At 55.8% G+C, this 14,248-nt stretch overlaps 1 protein-coding gene across 4 annotated transcripts in view; it reads right to left on the bottom strand.

Moving 5' to 3' along the window:
- The window catches only part of TPCN1 (two pore segment channel 1), a 48,213-nt gene extending 33,974 nt beyond the window's left edge, over positions 1-14,239 (bottom strand). Inside the window, exons 1-2 of one of the 4 annotated variants that reach the window (XM_058656436.1) lie at positions 14,081-14,239; positions 11,263-11,499 (exon numbers count right to left, since the gene is read on the bottom strand). In XM_058656436.1, the coding sequence (XP_058512419.1) occupies positions 11,263-11,374 (112 nt within the window). In that variant the 5' untranslated portion in view covers positions 11,375-11,499; positions 14,081-14,239. Of the gene's footprint in view, positions 1-11,262; positions 11,500-14,049 lie in introns of all 4 variants that reach the window. The other 3 variants (XM_058656438.1, XM_004595283.3, XM_058656437.1) reach the window with 3 other exon arrangements.
- Positions 14,240-14,248: the final 9 nt, after the last annotated feature.

Genomic DNA, 14,248 nt, shown 5'->3' with positions numbered 1-14,248 from the left:
AGCCTCAGAAATCGCCCTGGCCACACCCATCGCCAGAGCACAGGGCGGCTCCCTGCTCCAGGACAGCTGCCGCCCTGCAACAAAACAGCACACTGGACGTCAACCTAAATGGCATGGTGGCCCAGGGGCCTGGTGGACTTCGGTGCTGATAAAACCAAGCCCCAGTGAGGCTAACAGACCGGCTCCGGGGCAGCACATCAACATGGCAATGGCGACAGCCGGGCCGGGGCCAACCAAGTGTGAAGAGCCGAGCCTGTGAGAAGAAGGGACCCCCGAGAGCCACAGAGAGGACAGAACACGCTTGCCACCGACCACCCACAAGTGGAAGCCAGCACATCCGGCAGCTTGGAGCGGCGCCAGGCCATTAGCCAGTGCCGAGCACAGCCGCTCCGCCCGAACTGATTTTCTGCAAGGGCTAAGAGAACATGAAAAAATAAAATGAAATACCAATCTAACAGAAAGAGATTAGAGAGAGGAGACAGGAGGTCTGCGAGTGGCAGGGGGCAGGAAGTGAGGGAGTGAGCTCCAAAGCTAAACAAGGCAGGCAGCACACTCCCACCCCAGGCTAAGGCAGCCATTATGGCTGAGTGCTGGGGGCAGTGAGCAAAGAGTCCGAAGCACAGGTTGTGCCAAGGGGAAGCAGGGCTGTGCCCTGGCCAGGCTATTTCTGATCTGATCACGTGGGGATGAGATGCGAGTCACCCCAGATGGCCCCGGGGTTGGCTGAACTGTAACACACAGCATCCCCGGGGACCCTGTGGTGTTTTTGGAGCCTGATGACTCACTCCCAGGTATGTCACTTTGTGTCTATTTATCAAGTGCCCAGGTTATGAATACAGAAGATCTAGGCCCTGCCTTCGCAAAACTTGTGCTACCAGAAAGACGGCTGGTTGCATAACATGGCAGCAGCCCTGACAATAGGCACCAACTCAGGCTCACAGGGTTTGGACTCTCTGCTTCCCAGCTCCACCCCACCTGGCCACGCCAAATGGGCATCATGGAGACACAATCCTACTTCTATTGCAGTGAGGGGGCAGGTGCAGCAGAGAGCAGAGCAGACAGAGGCCACTGCCCTGACCCAGCCAGGGGAGGGGTGGGAGAGACCCAGGAAGGCTCCCTGGAAGACAAAGGCTACAGCTAGAAAGGGGCCGGCAGTGGGAGGGTGAGCAACCCTCGGGGACGGCTGGTGGTGAAAGAGAAGATGTGCTTCTTGCTTTAATTCTGATTTTGCTTATGTGAAAGACACAAAGAGAAAGATCTCCCACCTACTGGTTCATCCCCAAATAGAACAGCTGGCGTGGGCTAGGCAAAAGCCAGAAGCCCAGAATTCAAACCATGGCTTCCACATTGGGGCAGAAACACAAGCACTCTGACCTAGTACTGCATGCCCCCTAGGGTCTGCATTAACAAGAAACACAAATTAGGAATGGTGCTGGATTCAAACCCAGGCACTCCAATATGGGCTGCAGGCATCGCATGCAACAGCTTAACCACTGTGCCAAATATCCACCTGATAGTGCTATTATTAAAGATACGAGCTTATATGAGCAACCCCACGTCCTAAGACTTTGAACTGCGGCTGGCATTGTGGCATAGCAAATAAACCCACTACCTACAAGGCTGCATCCCACGTGGGTTCATGTCCTGGCTTTATTTCCAACCCAGCTCCCTGCTAATAGCCTGGGGAAAGCAGTATAGAATGGCCTAAGTGCCTGGGCTCCTGCACCCACATGAGAGACCTGGAAGAAGCTCCTCTTTCAAAAAGAAAAGAAAAAGAAAAGAAAAAGTCTTTTGACTGTTGTTTTTTATCCCAGGGTAAAGTGAAGGATGGAGGCCAGCAGGAAGGAATGTAACCCCACCCCAAGCTAGGTCTGAAAACAGGGACGGCAGAGCCCTGTGGTTACGGAGCCCACAGGCTCCTCTGCACCTGCCTGGTTCTCTCTCTGGCTTGCGGTGGCCCATGCTTACTGCATGAGTGAACCCCAGAGCCCAAACACCTGTCTGAGTAGATTACATTTCTCTTAGAGCCTCAACATGCACATCTGCAGGATGGGCGCAAATCCCCTACACGGGCTGCCAGGATAAGTCAGTTGTTTCATCACATTTTTTCTATGGGTCAGCAGGGCCAGTTACCCCCACCAAGGGACAGCAGGAATGTCTCTGGGGAAGACTCTGCCGTTGAAGGAGGCAGCAAGGACATTCACACTTGAAGTTATGGAGCCCGGGTGCGGCCAAGGGGCAGGAGTGGCATCCACGGAGTCCCCACGGGAGCTACCTGCAAGCATTCCACATGCACGCTGCAGGGTGGACAGGTGGCACAGCAGTTAAGACAGCTGCTTGGGGTGCCTACAGCCCACACCAGAGTGCCTGGGCTCAAGTCCTGCCCTGCTTCCTGTTCTAACTTCCTAACCATGTACAGGGCAGGTGTTGCACCAGCGGTGGGTTAGGCCGCTACGTTGCTTAGACGGCCGGCGATTGAGTCTTGCCCCTGCTTCTCAGGCAGCAACTGCTGCTAATACACATCCTGGCAGGCAGCAGGTGATGGCTCAAGTACTTGGGTCCCCACCAGCCACAGGGGAGACACAGAGCTGCTGCTTCCTGGCGTCAGCCTTGGCCACCCTTGTCTTTTACAGGTGTTTAGGAAATGAGCTCTCCCTTTCTCATTGGCGCTTCTCCTTCAAACAAACAGATCGCCTCTAGAAGGAGCCGAAATGGAAAGTCTGTAGGCAAACAAGCAGATGCTGCGGGACGGCAGAGTACTCTGCCTGCCTATGCTGCAGGGCCAGCCGGCCGGGCAACCGAGTGCCTCCTGACCGCCGGCGAGCCTAGGAGCTGTAGCTGAGCCCTGCAACAACGCAGAAACCAATCTGAGAGAAACAGCGAGGGCAGCCCTGGCACTCGGAGATCCTTGATGTGCTGGGGCACAGAAGGGCAGGGTTGAGAAAGGAGGATGGGGATAGGGCACAGCCAAACTTCTCCATCCCATCTGCTCTGCTTTACTCTCGAATTACATCCTCAGTGCAGGGCTACAGCTCACAGCGTCCTGACAGTTCCCTGGGGCCTCCTAGGAGGCAGGGGCCACACTGAGCTGATCCAAGGCCCAAGTGCTGCTTAGGAAGACACACACAGAGGGGAAAATGCCAAATCTGGCTCCCGCCACTGCAGAGCAGCCTCCAGGCGGAAAAGTTACCCCTGCTCAGGGCTGGCTCACCCCAGGGCCATGGTGGTCAGAGACAGCACCCAGAGCTGGACAGTAAGCTCTGCCATTATATCCCCTTCTGGCCTAAAGACATCTAGCAGCTCCTGCCACCGGCTCTCCATAAATTGGATCTACCTGCTCTGAGCCCAACATCCGGTCCCCAGTGCCCACCAAGTGTGCAGGATGGTACAAGCCAGGGGTTATGCCAACTGCAGAAACAGCCCTCAGGGGTAGAACTTGTACACTCAGTGTCAGCTTACACAGCAGGAAACAAAGTTCAGATAACACCCCACCGCACAAGGTCCAGCAGCAGGTAGAAGAGCTGGCTTCAAACTCAGCTGGCCTGACCCCCCGCGCGCACACTCCTACCCTCGACTCAAAGTCAATCTGCCCCCACAGTATGCACATCTGGGCCTGCCCAGGTAGGCTCTCGCCTGTACTTGTCTTTGCCATGGCCAGCTCCCCGACCCAGCGTGTTCTACCTCTTCTCCACAGTATCCCAACTCCAACGAGCAACAAGTACGGGAAACTGGGGATGCTGGAGGCCAGCAGGTGTACAACCTGTGCCAAGGCCGACCCTAACATCTGCCTGCTGATGCTGCTCTTAAAACACTGCCGGGGGTAAAGAAGACGCCTGCTACCATGTCCCCGGGCCTGCACCGTGCCACCATGTGACAGTGACACTGTGGGCTTCTCCACTGTCCCGGGGCAAATGCCTTATTCCTCTACACAACCCCACCGTGGGAGGCAAGGAGGCTCTGCCAAGATTCAGATCCAACATCTTCCCACCACTAACCCAAGCCCCACCAACTCCAAAACACTCCAGTTCTGCCCCCCCACCTTTCTCCCTGAACATTATTTATCTTTATTTATTTGAGGCAGAGAGAGATTCTTCCAACCCAAAATGTCCACAACGGCTAAGACTGGCTCAAAAACTCAAGCCAGGAGCCCAGATCAACCTGGGTCTCCCATGTTGTGGCAGAAGCTCCAATGGCAGGGCCATTCCCTCCCCCGCTGCCTCGCAGGGGGGTGCATTAGCAGGAAGCTGGATCAGAAGTGGGGGAGCCAGACCCCCAAGCAGGCACTCGGTTAAGGGATGTGTCCTGGGAGTGGGGGGCAGCCTAACCTCTGCGTCCAAGGCTTCCCTCCCTCACCTTGTCCTTTCCTTTGGGGCAGCATCTCACTTCCTGTTTCTTATCTCTTTGATGACAGCTTACGCCAGCTCAATCCCCTTTCTGGAGCCTTCCTGACATAGCGCAGGCAAGCTGACTGCCTCCTCTTCCTTCCGCTCCAATCCCGCCTGTTCAGGAAGCCACTCCCACTTCCACAGCCCCACCAAGTCCTCCTCTAACTCCTACACGCTCTAATGGATGCCACAGGCCTGGCATACTGGACGCCGATTCATTCTTGCTGACAAGCACACAGGAAATCCTGCATCAGCAACAGCGACACACAACACCTTCCTTGTCACCTCCACAGCACCTGCTCCAAGCCCTAAAGACACACACGTGTGTACCAGCCATTTGAAAAACTAGTGTTTTTTTAGTTGATGAGAAGGTGATGGCACACAAAAATGACCACTGGCCACTAAACCATGACTTTCTCTCTTAAACTTGGAGAGCTGGCTTGAATCTTCACCACGTATGTCCAAATCAGAGCCAAAACACAATCAAAGGCCACAACCTGGAACCGAATGCCAGAAGATGCTCGTCACGTCGGCCAGGATGCAGAGAAGGAGGAAGACCGTACAAGGAGAGGGAGAGCCAGGAGACACTCAGCAAATGGAGGGCGGAGAGGGACCCAGAGATGTGCCCACCTGGCCACCCTCCTCACCCTTGCCCACTGCGCCTGGCCAACTCCTGCCCTCCAGCACCAGCCTTGCTCCAAAGCCAAGCGGAGCCTGGTCTGCTTGCAGACAGTGAGGAAGCTGCCTGGCCACTTGTGTCACCACCGATACCACCCTGAGGGGCAGAGAACCCTGGGCCATGGAGAGTTCATGGGCCGGGCATGCACTCTCTTTCTTATTTTGAAGCACTTTGTTCTGAACAGAAAACAGAGCTAATCTGGTCTGTGCTCTGTCAGAGGTCGTAAAGTGGCAGCCCGTTGGCCAGATTTTCCTCAGCTGGCTGCATTTATGACATATGAACTTGCTGCCGATATTTCAAAGTCAGAATACTTCAAATGAAAAGCATAGGTTCGCAGGCAGGTGGGTGGCGTGGTGGTTAAATCACAGCCTAGGACGACGACATCTGCTGTCAGTCTCTCATTTCCCCTCATCCTCTCCAGCTTCCCTGGGCTGAGCCAATCCCAATCTTACCCTGCCACGCCACCAGTTATGCTATTTTTATTATACGGAAGGAGGTCCAGGTATGGAACTCCAATTTAGAATAATACACCCTTATCAGAAAGACAAGAAGTTCAGGGCTGGGGCTATGGCACAGTGGATTAAGCCACCAGCTACAGAGACAATCCAAGTCAAGGAACAGCCAAGCCAGGGAATCCAGCCAAGGGTAGGAATGCGCAGCTGCCCCGAAGGTAGGACAAGGGCCACCTTGGAACCAATGTCACTCACAGGCTTGGTCCTCAATGCCCCTTCTGTAGAGGACAGCTCTCCCCGCTGCGCTAGCCCTGCTACTGTCGTCTCAGACAGCTGCCAAGACGCCCTGCCACGAGCCATGCGAGGCCTCCCAGGAGCAAGCCAAGCTGCTGACTGTTCCGGCTCACCGGGCGCTCTTGGAGCAGCCATGAACTTAGACCTCCCAGAGGCAACAGGGAAAGAGCACTGCAGCAGGCGTGCGTGTGTGCACCCAGATGCCATGGCTGCCATGGGGGTATGACAGCTTGCAGCGTGCAGAGGGGAGAGATGGCATTTTGTAGCAGGAGGGCCAAGGCAACAGACAGGATTCTCACGCCCCATGCTGGCATGCAGACTGCCCAGGCAGCCCAAGGCTCTGCATCTTGGGTGTGAGCCTCCAGCCTGCACACCTGGTGCTTGCTCGTTTCGATTGCTGCCACTGCCAACCTCATGACCCCCAGCACCCTGCCTTGGTGAGCCCCTAAGCGAGCCAGCGAGGTGACCGCTGCCTTCCCCACTCTGTGGGGAGGCTGTGGAAATCCAATCGCTGCTCGGTATATTGCTGCCACACGACTCGGCTCCCTGGCATGGCCTCAGAGTCACCAGCACAGTGGAAAAGGATCAGCTTGGCCCAGGCTCAGGACCCCTGCTCATGGCAAATGACATTCCTGACCGGCTGAGAATGGAGCATGCCATGCGCACTTGTGTACGCGTGCACACACACGCACACGACCTCACTAATTCCTCCCAACAGGACCGGTTGACACCCTGCAATGATGCCATTCTGTGAACCAGGCAGTTGAGGCTCTGAGCAGTTCTGCCCTGTACTCAGCTAGGACCGAAAGCGACTTTACCTTCACACACTCCACCTCCACCACCCAGGGCATCATAAGTGACAAGTCCAGCCAGTCGAGGCCAAGCGCTGTGCTACAGCACGCTGACCTACTGCCAGAAGCACCAGCAGCCCATAAGGGCACAGGTTCTAGTCCTGACTATTCCCCTTCTAATCTAGTTCCCTGATCTAGCTAATGCACCTAGGAGGGCAAAAGAGTTTGGTCCAAGGGCTTGGACCAAAAGACGCAGGGACATCTATGCTGGAGACTCGGATGAAACTTCTGGCCTCTGGATGCTGGCTTCAGCCCCGGTGGACGCAGCCTTTCGGGGAATGAGCCAGGAGATCGAAGATCTTTCTTGCTCTTTTGTTTCTTCTTCTCTCTGTAACTCTGCCTTTCAGATAAATATTAGATCTTTGAGAAAAAAGCTGACAAATCTCTTGGGCTCCCTTCATCCTTTGACAAGTACTTCGAGGATGCTCAGCGCACCATGGAGTTGGCCACCGTTGGGTGACAGCCCCTCCACAGCTCCTCTTGGTTGCATATGTCCTGCAGACAATAGCTCTGCCCCTCAACCCTGCCATGTCTCCCCTCCGACCTAGCTGGACCCACTGGCCTTGGCTACAGAAAGACTAGAATGACAGAGGGCGCCTCCTTGCCAGTGGGCAGGGACCCTCCACACTGCAGACAAGGCAAGCAGCCCCGGTGGTGTGCCAGGTGAAGGGAGCAGGGCTCTCTCGGACCACAAGAGGCAGCAACCTGCTCCAACCTCAGCCACCTCCTTCATCACCCAGACAAGGCAGGTGGTGCAGCTTGGCACAAAGGCAAAAAGCCCATGCATCACCCACGCATTTAGGCCTGCACAACACGGCTCCCAGCCAGGCCAATGCCGAGCGCACACAGTGAGACCGCGCAGTCTACACTGCTTGTTGCAACACCAGTCCTGCGGATCTCAAGGTTATTCTGAGTTTCTGGATTTTAAATACCTCTGCTCACACCTGCCTCCTGCATAGGACTCACACTGTCCCTTCCGCCTGTGACTCATTCATTAGCATCTCAGCAGAGATGGAGGTGTCTTGGACAAAATCCACACTTGCCCCAAGAAGGAGAAAAACCTCCTGTGTCCCATAATCCTTGGGCCTGGCACAGGGTTCAAGGTCACAGGCAGCATGACCAGATTCCTAGGTACCCACATCTGATCAAAGAGTGCACATGGTATGGGCTGGAGTATCTCCCCTCACTTCCAAACTTAGGGCCAAAGTCCTGCCTCCCCCTTCCCCCACCCCGTCACGTATTTTAGCAGTGGACTGCGCTTGGAGACAGAGCACTCCTTTGGAAAAGGTCAAGTAAGGTCATGCAGACAGGTGATCTTCTAAGAAGAGAACAGACACAGACCGACTGGCATGGGGGGGATGGGTAATCACATCAGGGAGCGCAGATAGAAGGCCGTGTGTGAGCCCAGGAGGGGTTCAGCGGAAGCCAGACTTGCCCCACCTTAGCCTTGGACTCCTGGGCTATAGAACTGTGAGCAACGAAAGCCATTGTCTAAGCCAGCCAAGGAGACCAGCATCAGGGGCCTGCAGAAACAGGGCCAGAGGAAGGACTGGCAGCCACAGGCTCAGGCCCAAACCCACGCCCTGGGCGAGGCTGTTCAGGTCTCAGGAGTTCATGGCCACATTACTGCCACCTCTGCTGATGGCCTCTGGGTACATTCCACCAATCCTTCAACATCTACAAGTTTACAGCAGCCAGACTGGAGTGGGAGGACGCGGTCTCCAGGACTATAAGCTGTGCTGGGAGAACTGGGACTCCAACATCATACAGGAGGTTGGGGGCCTCCAGGCAGACCCCGCACCCAGGTTCAATCCCACCACGATTTCCTGAGCGCCCATGTATGGCAGGTATCAAGCTATGTGACACAAACATGCATAGCACTGGGAGCCCAGCAGGTGACTAGATGACTAAACAAGTAATAGCCACATAGGTACCTGTTCCATGACAATGAAAGCCCAATCAAGAGACTGAAGTGGAAAAAGGGCATTGAGTAGTTAGCTATCTGGAAGGGAGAAATCAAGGAGGGCTTCTAAGAAATGGTGTCGAGATACCATGGGAGTTCACAAGCAAACAGGAGGCTGGGACAGGCACCATAGACTGACGACTCAGCGGAGAGGAGACGCTGCCGAATACACAGGGGCTGCTCTGTACTACGGTGGGCCCAGGCAGGAAAGGGGACCAGTCAAGCAAGAAGGTGCTAGAATAACAGGTGCCTGGCATTCCAGCTGAGCTTGGCCTGCACACTCTAAGGTCTTCTGTTGAATATTTATTTGAAAGACAGAGTGACACAGAAAGACCCTCTGCTGGTTCACTCCCTAGACATCCACAGTAGCCAGCACTGGGACAAACTGAAGCCTGAAGCCAGAGGCCAGGAACTACCGCCTGCTCTCCCATACGGTCCCATACGGACGGCACGTCGGCAGGAAGCAGGGCGAGCAGCAGAGTAGCTGGCCCTCGTCGTGGCAGTACAATGCGGGACACTGGCACCGCAGACAGTGGCTTACCCTGAGATTCCAGAGACAGGGAAGTAAGCGGGTTGGAATTGTGTGTTGGAGACACAGCTCAGACTGTGGGGACAGGGACAATAGTTGGTGCTGACAGCCACCATGAGATGCCAAGGCCCATCCTAGGGCACAGTGCCCACAGCCAACTGCCTGCGATCTCTTCCCTGGGCCATGCCAGAAAGCTGGGACGGTTGCACCTGCAAATTCTAAGGGAATTTAGGAAGTGACCGGGAAAGGGGCAGGCTGGGGCAGCAATCAAGAGATACTACTTAGGATGCTGCAGCCCCACACCGCAGCACCTGGTTTGTGTCCCAACTCCACTTGCCATTCCCACTTCCTGCTACTGAGCATCCAGGGAAGCAGCAGGTGCTGGCTCAAGTGGCTGGAGAGCCAGATACCATGCCTGGCTCCTAGTTCGGACCTGGCCCAGTCCCAAGTGGTACATGCACTTGAGGAGTGAACCAGTAGTTACAAGTGCACACTCTTGGGTCCAGCGTGTTAGCCTAGCGACTAAAGTCCTCGCCTTGCACGCGCCGGGATCTCATATGGGCACCAGTTCTAATCCCGGCAGCCCCACTTCCCATTCAGCTCCCTGCTCATGGCCTGGAAAGCAGTCAAGGAAGGCCCAAGGCCTTGGGACCCTACACCCCTGTGGGAGACCTGAAAGAGGCTCAAGGCTCCTGGCTTTGGATCGGCTCAGCTCTGGCTGTTGCAGTCACTTGGGGAGTGAATCATCGGATGGTAGATCTTCTCTGTCTCTCCTCCTCTTTGTATATCCACCTTTCCAGTAAAAATAAATAAATTTTTTTAAAAAATACATCCTTTCTTTGCATCTTTGTAATTTTGCCTTTCACGTAAATATAAATATGTCAACATACTTTTAAAATGTCAGAATAAAATAATAATAGTCAAAGATGGAGAGGCAGAAACAGGAAGAGGAGGAGGAAAGGGGCTTTTGAAATCACAGTCCTGGGCTCAAATCTCCGTCCTGCCTGCTCGCTGTGTGGCTTCAGACAAGATACTGGCCTTCTCTGATCCATGGTGTTTTAATTTTATTTTTCCTCTTTAAAACCAGACAGGCCCTACCCACCTCGCAAGGGGAGCTTAGGAAGAAAACAGACCCAAACCTGAAATCGGAGCCACTGCCTCCCAGCCGCAGGAAAAAGCTGGTTCGTGTTCCAACCCTCCTGTGCTGCCCGGCTCTCCAGCCCACATAGGGGAGGCACGCAGCAGCCAAGAGTGCCAAGGCTCCCCCGGACTCTCCTCCCCATCACCACTGCCCAGGCAGGCTGCTGGGCTCCGGCCCGCCAAGCCCCACTGTGCCCTCTCTTGACACAGCCCCGACCACCCTAAGTGGCTCCACTTGTAAATTTGAATGGGAGAGGAGCAAGGTCCTGGGTCTAGGAGACCCCAGGAAATTCAGTCCACAGCCAGGAAAGGCAAAGTTATTTTTGCCTTCTCAGAGCCCACAGTCCGAGCCAACAAGACAAATGGTTTCGGGACAAGGCCCAGAAAGGTCCTTAAGGCCTCATGTTCTGCCAGAGACACACTTACAAGTTTAGAAACCTCAAGCTCCATGGCGTCTCTGGGGTTCACTTTGCGCAAAGCTGTGGTTTCGCGCAAGATAAAGCAAACCCCCCCCAAGCCGCCAATCGATGGATGACGGCCCGTGCTCAGCCTCCCGTCCATCCAGTGTGACACACAGCCACCAAGGCAGAGCACAGAGGGGCGCTCGGAGCCACAACTGGGACACCCAGAGGAGACAGGTGCAGAAAGCTGTTGTTTTTTTGTCTTGTTTAACAAAGAATGGGGCAGGGAAGCAAGCCAGGCCAGGGAGAAAAAGGTTTGCTTGCAGTTCCTGTCAAGCACCCACAGGCAGAGTCAAGGTATCCTGGCTACGAGGGAAGCAGGTGACCAAGGACAGCCCAGGCAGGTGGACCCCAAAAAGCTTGGCCCCAGGAGCAGCAACTCCGTCCTGGCACTGGGGGCTCAAACATGGGGTTCAACGCCAGAGCACATGCCTGTGCCATGTCTACAAAGACGCTATCAGCTCCAACAGGAAACACGTGGCGCCCCCAGCCCTTCCTGCCATCTTACTTTTGCTGGGTGGCTCCTCTTGGCCCAGGCTGTTGGAGGGGGCCAGTGGGGCACCGCCAGTCTCGTCCAAGGTCAGAATCAGGGGCACGTCGTCATCGAGAATCACGGCCATGTTTTCCTCCCCTGTGGCCCTCAGGACATGCTGGCCACGGCTGTGAGCGGTCTCCGGTTTGAGCTCCCTAAGCAAGCCACCGGCCCGGAGCTGCGTCTCAGGAAGTCCTCCATCCGAAGCATCTTCTGAAGGTTGGGGGATTCCAGAAATAAGAGGGAGGCCATTATTAAAACATCACCACCACAGATAGAACCGTTCTAGAATTAGCAGAACACACACCCTGTGGCCACACTAAAGCCCATGGTCAGTGTGTGGTGTGTTAATTACATCTCAAGGTAAAACAAGCAGAGCTATCCCGGAAGAACAGCAGTAAAATACGCAAAAGGGGCCACACACACGGGCAGGTGTGCTCTCCAATATTTTCCCTTATACTGTCTGAAGCAGCCTTTCAGGGCGCCCAGTCACACCCCTAAGATCCTCCTGGCCTTGGTCACTAATCAGCCCGCAAACATCACCCTGCTTGTTGGGGCCTGAGGAGGCAGCAAGCAGAGGGAACATAGGTGTTGTGCAGGGCCCAGCGAGGTATCCTAGTGGCTGGGCTCCTCGCCTTGCATGTGCCAGGGATCCCATACAGGGGTCAGTTCGTATCCCAGTGGCCCCACTTCCCATCCAGCTCCCTGCTTGTGACCTGGGAAAGTAGCAGAGGATGGCCCAATGCCTTGGGACCCCGAATGCGCGTGGGAGACCTGGAAGAAGCTCCTGGCTCCTGGGTACATACTGGCTCAGCTCCAGCTGTTGTGACCACTTGGGGAGTGAATCAGCAAACAGAAGATCTTCCTGTCTCCCTTTCTGTATATCTGACTTAATAATAATGATAATAATGGATGGCAGAGTCACCCAGCCAAGCAGTTGTCCCGCTGCCAGGGCACCCAAGGGAGCCTGTGTTCAACTGCACCTTACACACACCCCCTCCCGGTTGGGGAGGGCCAAAGCAAGGACTCAGCGGATGTGACCTTTGAACCTGAACAAAGCGGTGGGTTCCTGCCAGTGAGCAGCAACTGGTTTCCTCGGTGAATCACCCAACAGCTGGGAGCAGGAGTCCCGGCCTCCTGAAAGGAGGCAGCTGATGCCAGCACCCTCCTGCTTGTCCGGCCTCCAGCAAACTTCCTGCCAGGCTTTTTTTTTTTTTTAAGTTTCCTCCAGATCCGGGGACTGACTTTGCTTTCAGATCTCAGTGGGAGGCAGCAGAGGAGGAAATTCCAGACAGACGCCACCAAGAGGCGGCCTTACAAATGAAGTTTCTATTTGTTTATTTTTAACTTTTTTCTTTTTTGAAGGTCTCTTCACCTTCAAAACCAGCAATATACAACCACGAAACTCCCCGGGGCCCGGCGCGATAGCATAGTGGTAAAGTCCTCGCCTTGCACCCACCGGGATCCCATAATGGGCTCCGGTTCTAGTCCCAGCAGTCCCACTTCCCATCCAGCTCTCTGCTTGTGGCCTGGGAAAGCAGTCGAGGACGGCCCAAAGCCTTGGGACCCTGTACCCCTGTGGGAGACCTGAAAGAGGCTCTGGGCTCCTGGCTTCAGATTGGCACAGCACTGGCCATTGCAGCCACTTGGGGAGTGAATCATCGGACGGAAGATCTTTGTCTCTGTCTCTCCTCCTCGCTGTATATCTGACTTTCCTATGAAAATAAATAAATCTTTAAAAAACAAAACCAAAAACTCCCCGGCATTCATCCCTTGGCTTTGACCAAGATCTCTCCTGGAATGATCTATTAACCCTTCAGTGCGTGGCAGTAGGAAGGGGCTCTCCTCCTTCCACTATACTGCCCCCCCCCACAGGAACACTGGAGGTGGTTGGGGGATGGTCCAAACTGGGGATGGAGTGGGGAGGGGGCGCGGCCAGGGGCCCCCATGAACGCCCTGCAGTCCACAGGTAAGACCTCCTCCTCCCAACATCCAAGAAGCCCTGGGTCAAGGTCCACGCGGCAGGTGAGGAGACCCCTCCCCCCTGACAGATGAACAGAGCGGAGCTCAGCGGGCTCCAACTGGCTCCTGGAGCAAAGCTGGATTTCAGCTCTGAGTTCAGCTCTGAACTCTGGGACCCTCCTCCCTTTCCTACTCGCAGCACCACACTCCAACGCTAAACCTAAACCCATCATATTTACGAAGAGCGGGACAGGAGGCCCAGAGAGGGAAGGGAATCTGCCCAAGGTCACACAGTGTGCTGGCAAGACCTGGAACTCGAGTCTCGAGCTCCCCCGGCCCGCACTCCTCCTCCTGCGGGCGTCGGTCCTCCCTCCAGACCGCCCAGAAGGTCACCCCTGAAGAGAAAAAGGTCCTGCGGACCCGGGGCCAGCTGTCACCTCGCTCGTTGTTCGTTGGGACCGCATGACCCGGGCACTAGTCTCCGGCAGGGTCACCCGAGGGCGCCAAGGAGAAAGGAGACATCTGGAGTGCAGCTCCAGCTGGGCAGCTCCCCGCCAGAGTCTGGGCGCCAGCCTGCGGGTCTCCCGGGAAGCCCTGGGGCGAGGAAACGGGGTGCAAAGCCTCATCCAGGACTGGAGGGAGACCAGCACGGCGAGGGCTTCCCCCTGTTCCCTGGGAGCTCGCCCTGCCCGCCTCCCACACCCAGGTGACCAGAAGTAACCCCTAACTCCGAGCCCCCTGACCCTTGACCCCTGCCCTCTCCCTCGACCAAGCGAGCCCCTGCATCCCTGGGATTCTTACACGCGCCGCCCCAGCAACCCGGATGGCGCACCGGGGTCCGCACCGCGCAGCGCAGCCCGCCGGCACCGCCGCCAAAGCTCGGAGCCTGGAGCTGTTGCAGGGGTCGCGGCCGCCGCCGCCACTTCAGCCGCTGCCACTACGGCAGCTGCGCCAGCTCTCCCATCCGCCGCCTACCGTCCCTTCAACCCCACCAGCCCCG

The sequence above is a fragment of the Ochotona princeps genome, chromosome 29 (assembly GCF_030435755.1).
Source record: "Ochotona princeps isolate mOchPri1 chromosome 29, mOchPri1.hap1, whole genome shotgun sequence".
Lineage (NCBI taxonomy): Eukaryota > Metazoa > Chordata > Mammalia > Lagomorpha > Ochotonidae > Ochotona > Ochotona princeps.
Note: the sequence above shows the minus strand (reverse complement) of the source record. Positions and strands in the feature narration are given on the sequence as shown.